This window comes from Lepus europaeus, chromosome 16 (assembly GCF_033115175.1).
Source record: "Lepus europaeus isolate LE1 chromosome 16, mLepTim1.pri, whole genome shotgun sequence".
NCBI lineage: Eukaryota > Metazoa > Chordata > Mammalia > Lagomorpha > Leporidae > Lepus > Lepus europaeus.
This window is the reverse complement of record NC_084842.1, coordinates 58,504,898-58,519,285: the sequence shown is the minus strand read 5'-3', so window position 1 is coordinate 58,519,285 and position 14,388 is coordinate 58,504,898. Positions and strand designations below refer to the sequence as shown.

Sequence of the window (14,388 nt, the reverse complement as noted above, 5' to 3'; positions counted from 1 at the left end):
ATACTTCATCCCTTCCAAATTATTTTGATTTTGCATTGTTGTTGATAAAGGACAGTGATGGTAGCTAGTACTATGAGAGACAGTGTTGGAACACAGTGGGTATGAGCTGGGTGTAGAATAATAGGACAGTATTTTTTTAGGATGCTTGTGAGTACTAATTGGTAACAGTAAACCTTGAGTACTGCAGAGAAAGAGGTGAAGTCCCTCTTAGAGCAAGTAACTGATGGTAAAGAACAACCAAGAAGAAAGAAAGAGCTGGTAAAAGAGGAGTAGACTGCACCAAAATTGCTTGAAGCTTGTTAATTAGATATGTAGTGGTGGGTAGTGTAGTGTTGTCTTGAAGATTAATCTCTTTAGTGAGTCATCTGTAAATTCTGAATTGCTGCTTTTTTTTGTTTTGATTTATTTATTTGAAGGTCAGGCTTGCAGAGTTAGAGGGGAGAGAAAGGGGGAGAGAGAGAGAGAGAGAGATCGATTGATCTTCCATCTGCTGGTTCATTACCCAAATGGCCGCATTAGGATAGGCCAAAGCCAAGAGCTTCATTTGGGTCTCCCACGTGGTTGCAGGAGCCCAAGCATTTGAACTGTCTTCTGCTGCTTTCCCAGGCACATGTGCAGCAAGCTAGATCAGAAGTGGAGCAGCCAGGACTTGAAATGGTGCCCATTTGAAATGGGTGCTGCAGGCAGTGGCTTAACCACTGCAGGCAGTGGTTTAACCTGCCACAGCGCAGGTCCCCAGAATTAACTTATTTCTAATTGGAGATTATGAACAGTGTAAGAATTAGTTTAATAATTCCCTGGTCTTGATATTTGTTGGATTTTTTCATATGTGTCTGTATGTATAAATATACCTATTTTTAAAAAGGTACAGTTTACATATTCTTAATTACCTAAATTGTAAACCTTCTGACATCTTTAGTAATAATTTAAAATTCTGTTTTCCAGTCTTGTTGAAAATACCAAAGCACCTTATTTTAAATTTGTACAACGCTACTGTTTCCTTAAGTTAATGAAATTACAGCATATGTACATCAAACTCAGTAAATGATAAAATATCACAATGTGAAATTTTGTGGTTTGTAGTACAAAAGCTCTGTTTTGACTGTTGCAAAAATTGGAAGTGCACTGTGTTTAGTGATACTCTTTAGCCCTGTAATATGTTTTCTGTAATGTTAGGTGCACATTGCATAATGAGATACTCTTAGATGACTTGGAATGCTCTCGTAAGCAGGATGGATGTAACTGAGATTTGAGGGTTAGGCTGAGGTTAACAGTACACATTTGGAGCCGGTACTGCGGTGCAGCAGGTTAAAAACCCTGGACTGTATTGTGGCATCCCATTTGGGTGCCAGTTTGAATCCCGACTACTCCACTTCTGGTCCAGCTCTCTGGGAAAGCAGTGGGGGATGGCCCAAGTCTTTGGGCCCTGCACCCGCATGGAGACTTGAAAGAAACTCCCTGGCTTTGGATTGGCTCAGCTCCAGCCATTTCTGCCATTTGGGATGGAAGATCTCTCTGTCTTTATCTCTGCCTGTCTCTGTAACTCTGTCTTTCAAATAAATAATCTTTTTTTTTTAAAGTACTTACATAAAAGGAATGAGAGATCTTTAAAGTATCTTAAGCAGAGTGGTGAAACAAAGCAGATTTATCTTAAAGGCTTTTTTAAATTTCATTGTTTGAGAATGCGGAACAGAAAGCGGTCAAGTCCTGAGACTGGTGACCCAGGGGAAGAAATGTTAGCTTCCTTGAATGGGACAATGTTTCTGTGGAGAGAAATAGGTATCACTGAATATAGTAAGGTTTTAAGAATAAAGAGGATCAAACAAACTATATGAAGGAGTGGAGAGTGTCCATTAGTTTTACATGTTCTGAAGTCATCTGTGACTTGCAGTCCTTTTTCAGCTTGAATGTAAATTAGTGAGAAAATAGGTAAGGAAGTAGAGCAGACAAATCAAGTCACATGTACAAGAGAGAAATGGAAGCTGTTTGTCTTTTTTCCATAAATAGCTTGTAAAGTACTTAAAATATTACTTGGCATGTTAAATTTAATCTGTTAAATGTTAAAGAACTTGGATTCAGTTAGTTTCTAACATGTGTGTCAGAAATAATGACAATCCTAATGTCCTCCAAGAACTCATGAGTAAGAGTGGATGAACTAGATTTTATTTCCTGGTGGTCTCATAGTTAGCTTTTTCACTTTTTGGTTTATTCTTTCATACTAAGACAAATAGAGACTGAATCTGAAATCAGATTGTGTGTTTGCCTTTTGCACCATATTACTTAACTAGCTTTGGGTTTTGGCTAAGTTTCTTAAGCTCTTAAGTTTTAGTATCTCTTTAGTTCCTGGCATGTTAGAATAGGTCTTCAAACGTCTTAACTTATTTTAAAGATTCACTTATATGTTTGAAAGGCAGAGTTACAGAGAGACAGAGACAGAGAGGTTTTCCATCTGCTGGTTCACTCTCCAGATGGCCGCAGTGGGCGGAGCTGCGCTGATCCGAAGCCAGGAGCTGCTTCTGGGTCTCTGACACAGATGCAGGGGCCCAAGGACTTGTGCCATCTTTTACTGCTTTCCCAGGCCATAGCAGAGAGCTGAATCGGAAGTGGAGCAGCCAGGACGCAAACCAGGGCCCATATGGAATGCCAGCACACTGCAGGCGGTGGCTTTACCCACTACACCACAGTGCCATTCCCTTAACTTATTTTTAAAAAAAAGTTTAGAAATCAATATTCTACACATAGTTAGAAGAGCTAAAGCCATTTACTGCATGCACTTCCCTGCACTGATAATCTAGGGATTTAATTTTATGGTAGTTCTATTTAAATATTATGTTTTATTTCTGTTGCTTAGAAACTCAAGTGTGCTTTATATTTCAGGTCCGGTTTATCACTAAAATATGGCATCCTAATATTAGTTCCGTCACAGGGGCTATTTGTTTGGATATCCTGAAAGATCAATGGTAAGACATTTTGAATTTACCCTCTCTCCTCTCATAGAAATACCAATCTTATAAAGAATGTTTAGTGTGTGATTATGTCAAAACATAAGTCTCATTATACTTTATTTCTTTGGGACGATAACTTTATAAAGTTTCAGTTGAAAATGTGTTACAGTTGAGCTCATAATCTCTTTGAGTAGAGATTTGTTAGGCAGTGTCAAAGGCTAGCTTTATATTTTGGAAAGTTTTAAATTTAATTTGTTGTTTTGTTGAATTTGAATCTTTGTTATCGCAGGAAGATATCTGTGAGTTTAAAAAAATAACAAATATTAAAATAGTCATCTCCCATTCAGATGGAGTATAAGCAACAAAGTTATTAGAAGTTGTGTTAACTGAGAAAGAGGTACCCTTATAGGTGAGCACTTCATTTGTATAGCACTTTTTATAGGGCTTCCATGTAAATTGTTTGATCTTAGCAGCATGAGGTTCAAATTCTGGCTCTTCCATTAATTAAGCTGTGTGGTTTTGAGCAAAATGTAATGTTTGTGTGCCTTAGTTCCATCATTCATAAAATTGGATTAATACCTGCTTCACAGGATTGAGAGCATTAAATGAGTTGTTTTTTATGTAATTCTCTTAGAGTCTAGCACAGTCTAACTGATAAAAATGGTGGATGGTGGTGGTGGTATAGATAAAAGATAGGTGTTATTTATGTAGCATATGATTATACTGATGGAAAAACTGAGGAGGTAGGAAATGGCATTAGAGTAGGAAAAAACAAAATTAGAAGAGATTGAGTGAATGTGTGTTACGATCTTTTCCTCTGATTTTACTCTTTTATAAGAGAGGGAATAGCAGAAGAAAATAGAGCAACATTTGGTAAGCGCACATAGAGCCAAGACTATTATTTAGTGGGTCCAGCCTGGCTCCTTGATCTTCAGAAAATTATGTATTTTTGTCAGTAATGGAACCTTAAAAAAATTATTTCCTTATTGAGAGGCTGAGCAACAGACAAGAAGAATGCTCCCATTCATCCACTGGTTCACCCCAAATACCTCCGTCAGCTGGGCCTCGGTTGAGCTGAAGCCAGGATGCAGTCTAGGTCTCGCACATGGGTGGCAGGGACTCAATTACTAAAACCATCACTGCTGCTGCCTCCAGGGTCTGCATTGGCAGGAAGCTGGAGTCAAGGCCTGGTATTGGGCATGGAACCCAGGCATTGCTATGTGGGATGTGAGCCTCCTAAGCCGTGTCTCAACCACTGAGCCAAATGCCTGCCCCTTGTTTCTTGATCTGTATTCCTGAAAAGAGTAGGTTAGACCTAACTTTGTCTTCTTCCATATTAGAGATGTTCTGTTGGCTTCCAGGATATCAGCTCTTCTATACTCCTCTTCCCATGTCCACTCCCAGATTCCTTAACTGGCTCCTCCTTTATCTCCTGGAATTTTGCACATTACAATGCCTAAGGAATAAGGCTTGCTCCTTTTTTTTCTTTTTTTTTTTTCTAAGATTTTTATTTATTTGAGAGGTAGAGTTACAGACAGAGAGAAAGAGAGAAAGGTCTTCCATCTGCTGGTTCACTCCCCAAATGGCCACAATGGCCAGAGCTGTGCAGATCTGCAGCCAGGAGCCAGGAGCCTCTTCCGGGTCTCCCACGCAGGTGCAGGGGCCCAAGGACTTGGGCCATCTTGTACTGCTTTCCCAGGCCATAGCAGAGAGCTGGACTGGAAGGAGGAGCAGCCAGGACTAGAGCGCCCATATGGGATGCCGGCACTGCAGGCAGAGGATTAACCTACTGCGCTACAGCGCTGGCCCTGGGCTTGCTCCTTTCTAATCACACTCACTTCCTTGGTGAATTCATCTGATTTTATAATGACTTCATTAAATATTGGCAGCTCACAAATCTATCTTTTCTTAAGCCCCAGATTCATTCGGCTGCCTGTTTATTATCTAATTTGAATATATAAATGACCATCTCACACATCAAAAAACTGAACTGATTGTCCTCTAACCTAAAACCTGCTTAAATTTATATTGTCTTCCCCATCTAAGTCATTGGCAGCTACATTCTTAGTTGTAGGCCAAAACCTCATCTTGATCTTTCACTGTTCTTTCTCTGGTACCCAGAAGTTTGTCTGCAAGTCTGTTGGTAGAACCTGTACAATCTTATCAGATGTTTCACTGCTCCACTGTGGTCCATGTTGTGCTACCGCTTGCCTGGATGATTGTAATACCCTGCCTCCCTTTTTCTACTTCTGCCTTACTCGGGCTGTTTTCAGTAGCTAGAATGAAAACCCTTTCTCCCAAAACACAAGCAAAGCTACCTGACTTCCCTTTTTGCTGAGAGTTAAGCTGATTGCACTACTACTTCCTGTCTCCCTATAGCTTGTTGAAAGAGTGTGGTATGTATATAGGGAGAGAACTTGAATTATTCTTGTCTCAAAGTTTTTTTGTTTTTGTTTTTGTTTTTAAATTTTTTATTTTTGACAGGCATAGTGGACAGTGAGAGAGAGAGACAGAGAGAAAGGTCTTCCTTTTGCTGTTGGTTCACCCTCCAATGGCTGCCGCAGTAGCGCGCTGCGGCCGGCGCACCGCGCTGATCCGAAGCCAGGAGCCAGGTGCTTCTCCTGGTCTCCCATGGGGTGCAGGGCCCAAGCACTTGGGCCATCCTCCACTGCACTCCCTGGCCACAGCAGAGAGCTGGCCTGGAAGAGGGGCAACCGGGACAGGATCGGTGCCCCGACCGGGACTAGAACCCGGTGTGCTGGCGCCGCAAGGCGGAGGATTAGCCTAGTGAGCCGCGGCGCCGGCCTTCTCAAAGCTTTTTTATGAACTCTTCTTGTTCCTGAGATAGTTGAACTATTAAAAGATATCTATGATTGAAATATTAAGTGATATCAAAAATATCAGATAAAATAGATGGAAGTAAATATCTAAAGAATCAGCCCTTCCCTCCAGTTTTACTGAGACATAATTTTTAAAAAACAGATTTTATTTATTTGAAAGATAAAATTAGAGCGGGGTAGATAGAGGTCTTCATCTGCTGATTTACTCCCCCAGATGGCCTCTGGCCAGGACTGGGCCAGGCTGAAGCAAGGAGACTGCAGTTCCATCCAGGTGTCCCATATGGGTCACAGGGTCCCAAGCACTTGGGTCATCTGCTGCTGGTTTCCCAGACACATTAGCAGGGAGCTGGATGGGAAGTGGAACAGCTAGGATTGGAAACAGTGCCCATGTGGGATGCATAGCTCCCTGCGCCACAGTGCTAGCCCCACACTGAGGTACAGTTGACACTTGGTAGATACACATATTTAAATGTCAATATCTAGGCTTCAGAACTGGAACTGAAAAGTGCAGGGCAGGGGCCAGTGTTGTGGCACAGCGAGTTAAGCTGTCGGCCAGCTGCAACATCAGCATTCCATGTGAGCGCTGGTTGGAGTTCTGGCTGCTCCAGTTCCGATCCAGGTCCCTGGGAAAGCGCTAAAAGATGCCCAAGTGCCTGAACCCCTGCCACCCACGTGGTAAACCCAGATGGAAGTTCTGAGCTCCTGGCTTTAGTTTGACCTAGCCCAGATCATTTGCAGTCATTTGAGGAGTGAACCAGTGGATAGATCTCTTTCTGTCTGCCACCCCGACCCTTGCTTTTAAAATAAATAAATAAATCTTTAAAAAAAAACAAAAAAAAAAAAACAAAAAAAAAGGTACAGAATCATAATCTCATAATCTTTAAGAAGAATAATTTTTTTTTTGGACAGGCAGAGTAGACAGTGAGAGAGAGAGACAGAGAGAAAGGTCTTCCTTACCGTTGGTTCACCCTCTAATGGCCGCTGCGGCCGGCGCCAGGTGCTTCTCCTGGTCTCCCATGTGGGTGCAGGACCCAAGCACTTGGGCCATCCTCCACTGCACTCTCGGGCCACAGCAGAGAGCTGGCCTGGAAGAGGGGCAACCAGGACAGAATCCGGCACCCCGACCGGGACTAGAACCCGGTGTGCCGGGTTATATTTTAAAATTAATGTAGAGGGGCCAGCGCTGTGGCGTAGCAGGTAAAGCTGTCACCTGCAGTGCCGGCATCCCATATTGGCACCAGTTCAAGTCCCGGCTGCTCCACTTCTGATCCAGCTCTCTGCTATGGTCTGGGAAAGCAGTGGAAGATGGCTCAAGTCCTTGGGCTCCTGCACCTGCGTGGGAGACCCGGAAGAAACTCCTGGTTTCTGGTTTTGGATTGGCACAGCTCCAGCTGTTGAGGCCATCTGGGGAGTGAACCAGCAGATGGAAGACTTCTGTCTCTTTCTCTCTGCCTCTGTGTAACTCTGCCTTTCAAATAAATCTTTAAAAAAGATAATAAAATAAAATTAATGTAGAGCAGTCCAAAGCTTTTATGTCTTTTTTTTAATAACATAAAAGATTGGTGTCATAAGAATACTTTGGTATTACTCTTTTTTTTTTTTTTTTTTTTTTGACAGGCATAGTGGACAGAGAGAGAGACAGAGAGAAAGGTCTTCCTTTGCCATTGGTTCACCCTCCAATGGCCGCTACGGCCGGTGCGCTGCAGCCGGCGCGCTGCAGCCGGCGCACCGCGCTGATCCGAAGCCAGGAGCCAGGTGCTTCTCCTGGTCTCCCATGGGGTGCAGAGCCCAAGCACTTGGGCCATCCTCCACTGCACTCCCGGGCCACAGCAGAGAGCTGGCCAGGAAGAGGGGCAACCGGGACTAAAAACCGGGTTGCCGGCGCTGCAAGGCAGAGGGTTGGCCTATTGAGCCGCAGCACCGGGTATTACTTTTCTTAATTCATTCTTAAGACAGTGTGATTGCTTATAATTGATTTGGGTTCAGCTCAAAAACTTTGCATCTAAAGATTCTTTTAGCCAGCTGATACTTAATGGTTTACAAACACTCCCTTGAAACATATTATGATGAAAATGATTAGGCATGTAGGAAATTGATAATTTTCTGAGATTGTTATGAATTAAATCTGAGGTTAGACCTCCAGATCTTTTTCTTCAGTTTTGAGGGGGAACCATCCATTTCTACATGTTTTACATCCTTAGTTTCTGATTCCTGAAGTAGTGATAGCAGAAGTCTGTAGTAGTTTGTGTGTGACTCTGCAAATATAAGAAATAAAAACACATGGGGGGCCGGCGCCATGGCTCACTTGGTTAATCCTCTGCCTGTGGCGCCATCATCCCATATGGGTGCCGGGTTCTAGTCCCGGTTGCCCCTCTTCCAGGCCAGCTCTTGCTGTGGCCCGGGAAGGCAGTGGAGGATGGCCCAAGTGCTTGGGCCCTGCACCCGCATGGGAGACCAGGAGGAAGCACCTGGCTCCTGGCTTCAGATCGGCACAGCGCGCCGGCCATAATGGCCATTTGAGGGGTGAACCAACGGAAGGAAGACCTTTCTCTCTGACTGTCTGTCTGTCTCTCTCTCTCACTGTCTAACTCTGCGTAATTAAAAAAAAATAAAAAATAAAAAACATATGGGGCCCGTGCTGTGGTGTTAGTGGGTAAAGCTGCCACCTGTGATGCTGGCATCCCTTGTGTGTACCGGTTCAAGTCCCATCCCCAGCTGCTCCACTACTGATCCAGCTTCCTGCTAATGGCATGGGAAAGCAATGGAGGATGATCCAAGTGCTTGGGCCCCTGCACCCACATGGGAAACCTGGATGGAGCTCCTGGCTTCAGCCTGTCCCAGCCCCAGGCCGTTTCAGCAATTTGGAGAGTGACCCAGCAGATGGAAGACGCTTCTCTATGTAACTCTGTCTTTCAAATAAATAAATCTTAATAAATAAATTAAAAAATTAATAAGAATTTGTGAATCTCTAAGGAAAGATTTTATTACTTAAAAATTATTTTTTTAAGATTTTTTTATTTATTTGAGACTTAGAGCTACAGAGAGAAAGGTCTCCCATCTACTGGTTCACTCTCCAAATGGCTGCAACAGGTTGGAGCTCAGCTGATCCAGAGCCAGGAGCCAGGAGCTTCTTCTAGGCCATCTTCCATTGCTTTCCCAGGCCATAAGCACAGAGCTGGGTCAGAAGAGGAGTAGTAGCCAGGACATGAACTGTGCCCATATGGGATGCAATCTCCAGAACTCTTCAAGTTGCAAAACTGAAAACTTTATTCTGATTAACCATTTCTCCCTTCCCCAGTCCTTGGCAACCACCATTCTGCTTTTTATATGAATTTTAGTACTGTAGGTACAGTAATGGAATCCTATGTCTGGTTTTTGGTTTATTTTACCTAGTGTAATGTCTTCAAGGTTCATCTGTGTTGTAGCATGAGTCAGAATTTCCTTCTTTTTTAAGGCAATTGTTCCACTGGGTATAAATACAAATGCTAAGCATCTTTTTGATTCATTCTTCCACTGATGGAGACTTGGGTTGCTTCCATCTTTTGCTGTTAATAATAATTCAGATTATGAACATGAGTCTGTGAATCTGTTAGAGTGCCTAGTCTCAGTTCTCTTGGGTGTGTACCCAGAAGTAGAATGGCTAGATTATATGTTAACTTATGCTTAATATTTTTTTCAAGATTTATTTATGCATTTATTTGAAAGTCAAAGCTACACGGTGTGTGTGTGTGGGGGGGGTTTCCATCCAATGGTTCACTCCCCAATTGGCCACAACGGCCGGAGCTATGCCAATCAGGACCCAGGAGCTTCTTCCAGGTCTCCCACTTGGGCGCAGGGGCCAAAGGACTTGGGCCATCCTCCTGCTTTCCCAGGCCACAGCAGAGAGCTGGATTGGAAGTGGAGCCATCCAGGTCTCGAACCAGAGCCCATATGGGATGCTGGCACTTCAGGCTAGGGCGTCAGCCCGCTGTACCACAGCGCCACCCCTATGTTTAATATTTTAAAAAAGGTTTCACGCTGTTTTCTATAATGTTTACACCATTTTACATTCCCACTAACAGTGCATAGGGTTCCAGTTTCTCCACATTCTTGGCAACAATATTTTCTGTTTTGTTCTGTTTTAACTTGAGATCAAATCTTTTAATTTTTATTTTTATTTATTCAAAAAGCAGAGTTACAGAGAGAGAGGGAGAGACAAAGATTGATCTCCTATCCACGGGTTTACTTCCAAATGGCTGCAAAGACTGGGGCTGGACCAGGCTGAAGCCAGGAGCTGAAACTTCATCTGGATCTCCCATCTTCTGCTGCTTTCCCAGGCACATTAGTTGGTAGCTGGATCAGGAGAGCAGCTGGGACTCACCTGGGATGGCTGTGTTATAGGCAGTGATTTAACTCACTGTGCCACAGTGCTGGCACCCAAATCCACATTCATTTATTGACTTTTCAGTAGTTTAGATCCTTGAGAGGTACAGCATCACATAGATTCTATGTCCAGTGGTGTTCGCAGGAAGGTTGTTTCAGAATTCTGTATGAACTATGCCAGTGTTGCTACGAGCACGGTGACCTTTCCCCAGGTTACTCTGGTTTTGTTAGATTTGCCACCAGGAGTCACTGTGTTGTTCTTTGTACACATAAGCACATATCTTATCCAAGTAGAACTGGGTTTCAACCTGAGCATAAACAACTTCAATTTTAAGAAGCTCTGTGTGCTTCCTGTCAGTGCAAACCTTGAGCAATGGTAGTGACTCAGATAACTTGGAAACCTGCCACTAATTTGGGAAACCTGAATTGAATTTCTGGTTCCCACCTTCCGCCCCAGCCCAGCCTTGGCTTTTGTAGATATTTCAGAAGTGATCAGTAGATGGGAGCTCTATCAGTATCTATCTCTGTGTCTCTCTAATAAAGAAAATAGAAAGAACTAAAATTATAAATTTCTCTAACTTTGTAAATTAAGATAAAAAGTTGCTGGTGGTTTATGTTTTATTCAGATCATACCCATTTTGCTTCACAAAACACAGGCTTCCTAATTGGGATATTTTCTTATTTTAGGGCAGCAGCAATGACTCTCCGCACAGTATTGTTGTCATTGCAAGCACTATTGGCAGCTGCAGAACCAGATGACCCACAAGATGCAGTAGTAGCAAATCAGGTACGATGGCTGCTTTTGAAAGATTTTCTTACACACATAGATGAGTCTGTACTTCTGTGGTTTGCAGTGTTAACACATGAACATATTCTATTGGAACTTAATTTGGAAAAGGTGTCCAGATGTAAAGATGAAAATTTATTAACATACTAGTTTACAGGTTCATACGGTGCAGACTGTTTTCTTAACATATAAAAATGTTAAAGTCAAAAGAATTGTATGATGAGCATCCATTTTTCACACATGACCTTCTGTGCCTCTGTGCACCTGTCCGTCCTTCTGTTCAGTACGGATCTCTCCCTGGTGATCATTTTAGTCACTTCCTACCAGGGCTTCAAAGTGGCATGGCCGTGGCCTTGTAATTTGACAAATGGAAGAAATGTTTTTCAGTTCTGCTCTTCGATCATTCTAAGGCAAGGGGTCAGCGAATTAAGTTTTGGAAATACTTGACTGAAATAACGCCACACCATTTTGCTTACTCTGCTTTCCCACTCCAGGGGCAGCGCTGAACAGACTGTGGTCTGAAAGCACTAAATGATTAGTATCTGGCCCTTTAAAATAAGAAGGGGAATAGGAGAGGGAGGAGGAGGAGGGTGGGAGTGTGGCTGGGAGCGCAGGAATGGTGGGAACAGTCACTGTTCCTGAAGTTGTATTTATGAAATGCCTGAAGTTTAAAATAACGGGTGTCTGCCAGAGGGGAATGTCAGCCCGTACGGTTTACTGAGTGTTTGTTGTTTCTCCTTCTCTAATACACTGCCCTCTTGTGTTCCTGTCTTCAAGGTGGTTCCGTGTTAGTTCCTCTGTTTCTCCTCCTCTTCCTCTTTCAGTGGCAGTTCCTGCATGATTTGCAGTGTCAGCAAACTTAGCTTCATCTTCTGAATTCTTGTTTTTCAAAAGCATGCTTTTTCAAGTTTGCATTAATTTTTACTTAATCATTTTATCCACTCTGCCATGTTTGCTCTCTGAGGAAACTGAATTTCTTTATCCTTTAAGATTTTAATTTACAAATTATCTCTTCTAGAAACTTTTCCTTCCTCTTGAAGATCTGTTCACTCCTTATTTTATGTACACCCCCTTCTTAATATGTTCAATGAGTTGTCAACAGATTGCTGGTAATTATAGCTTTCTGTTTTCTGAATTCTAGCTTTGATTTCCTATTGAATTCTAAGCCCACAGGCTAAAGTTATACTACAAGGATTACTTTAATTCCTAAAATCGTCCAATAATTTGACTTATTTTCTTGTTAGGGATTAATGATAGAAATTGCATTTACGATTTTAATAAGCAGTAGAAGCTTTTCAGTATTTACATATTCAAAATCTATAAAATACCTTAAATATAAATGTTGACTAGATGAAATGGTTGTTGTTCATTTATACTTTGCTTTACTAAGAAATGAGGGTTCTAGAATATTTTGAGAATAAATGTATTTCCATTGCCTGTGAAAAGTCTTAACTTCTGAAAGTACTCTTGAGTTTGCAATTATTCCAAAGTGTGTATTATAAATTAGGACTTTGCACGTGAGGTTTCCTTAAATCAGATACATTAATATAGCTCTGGGACAGGAGCAAAATCTAATTATAATTTTATAAGCTACTAATTCTGTGTATAGTTGTATAGTGTTTATTGTTGTACTGTGTAACATTTCTAATAGTTAATTTTTTGCTAATTGTTACATTTTTAGATTAAAGTAGATTAACTTTACTTTTTTCTTCCGTCAGTACAACTTTGAATTTAAAACTTCAGGTTAAACAGTCTTTTCATGAGTAACATAGTTTGTGATGGAAAGTGAAACCACATTTTAAATGTAAATTTTATTTGTTACAAGTAGGGTTGTAGGCAGTTGAGAACTGAGTTACAGTATTGCATGCTATGACTGTATTGTCATTTCAGTCAACTTTTCCCCCTTGCAGTACAAACAAAATCCTGAAATGTTCAAACAGACAGCTCGGCTGTGGGCGCACGTGTATGCTGGAGCACCAGTGTCTAGTCCAGAATACACCAAAAAAATAGAAAACCTATGTGCTATGGGCTTTGATAGGGTAAGTACCTAATGGTGTTTTGATTTTTGATACACTGATTTAAAATTATCTCTCTAAATCCTTGGCTGACAAGTAGTTTAGAAAATGCAGTTTTGTGGGCCGGCGCTATGGTGTAGCAGGTAAAGCTACCTGCCTGTGGCTCCGGCATATATGGGCAGTTCAAGTCCAGGGTGCTCCATTTTGGATCCAGTTCTCTGCTGATGCACCTGGGAAAGCAGCAGAGGATGACCCAAGTGCTTGGGCCCCTGCCACCCATGTGGGAGACCCCGAAGAAGCTCCTGGCTTCTTTCTTCAGATCAGCCCAGCTGCAGCCATTTGGGAAGTGAACCAGCACATGGAAGACCTCTCTCTCTCTCTCTCTCTCTCTTTGTGTAATTAACTCTACCTTTTAAAAACACCAGAAAATGCAGTTTTGTTAAATGTTCTGTTACTATAGCCAGTGATTTTTGTTTTCCTTTTATTGATTCCGCTCACTGATTTGGGAAGCTTTTTATGTGCTACAAGTACTTCTTGAAAGGGAAGAAAGAAATGTTTGTCAATATTAAGACAGCAATTCAATACTTTAAAAACATTGTCTTGAGAGTTTGTTTTGTCCCTTTGTCTCCACAGAACGCGGTAATTGTGGCCTTGTCTTCAAAATCATGGGATGTAGAGACGGCAACGGAGCTGCTCCTGAGTAACTGAGGCCTGGCGAGCTGCAGACCCAGTCAGGCGGCCTCCTCTCCGGGAGCTCCGGCATCGCTATTTTTAGGATTCTGCATAGATTTCTTTTAAACTGGCATTCTTGCCTAATGATGTTATCTAGGCACCATTGGAGACTGAAAAAAAAAAAAATCCCTGCTCTGTAAATAAAGCTAATTAAACGTCTGTGTAAATTTAAAAGGGGAAATACTTTAATTTTTTTTCCTTAATAGTGTAAAAATTCTTTGAGCTAAGCTAAAACCATGAAAAAACTTGCTACTTTAGTATTTAGTGGTGTACCAAGACTAGCAAGAGTTCGCTTCAGGATTTTGTTGAATACTTAAGATTCTATTTGGAGTGTGTCGGGGCCATTCACGTTGTCGGTGTGGCATCACAGCTGCCGTAACTGTTTTCAACATGGACCCTCTGTGCCTGTGCATTTACTTGCATGCTTGTACTTGACTTCTTAGGATGGGTAGCTGAAAAGACCACCGTTTTACACATTGGAGAATTCTTAGATACAAGAGTCATCCAGATTTGAAGATGGTGACCTGTTCAGAGCCTTTTGTCCCTGTCCTCAAACTGGGACACCACGTCTGTTTGCCCTCTTACCGCTCACAGCTAGCGTGCTGACGGGAATTCCTCTATTTGATGGGGAAGTGTGCTGAGCAACAGGGCCCCTTACCCCACTTTTAGGTTGTAGGTTTGTAATATTTTCATAGTTCTTCAAACAC

The 14,388-nt window shown here is 42.1% G+C and overlaps 1 protein-coding gene across 4 annotated transcripts in view; it reads left to right on the top strand.

The window, feature by feature from the left end:
• The window catches only part of UBE2K (ubiquitin conjugating enzyme E2 K), a 60,852-nt gene extending 46,997 nt beyond the window's left edge, over positions 1-13,855 (top strand). For 3 of the 4 annotated variants that reach the window (XM_062212676.1, XM_062212674.1, XM_062212677.1), the window contains 4 exons: positions 2,878-2,960; positions 10,835-10,934; positions 12,845-12,973; positions 13,583-13,855. In XM_062212676.1, the coding sequence (XP_062068660.1) occupies positions 2,878-2,960; positions 10,835-10,934; positions 12,845-12,973; positions 13,583-13,657 (387 nt within the window). In that variant the 3' untranslated portion in view covers positions 13,658-13,855. Of the gene's footprint in view, positions 1-2,877; positions 2,961-10,834; positions 10,935-12,824; positions 12,974-13,582 lie in introns of all 4 variants that reach the window. The other variant, XM_062212675.1, reaches the window with a different exon arrangement.
• Positions 13,856-14,388: the final 533 nt, after the last annotated feature.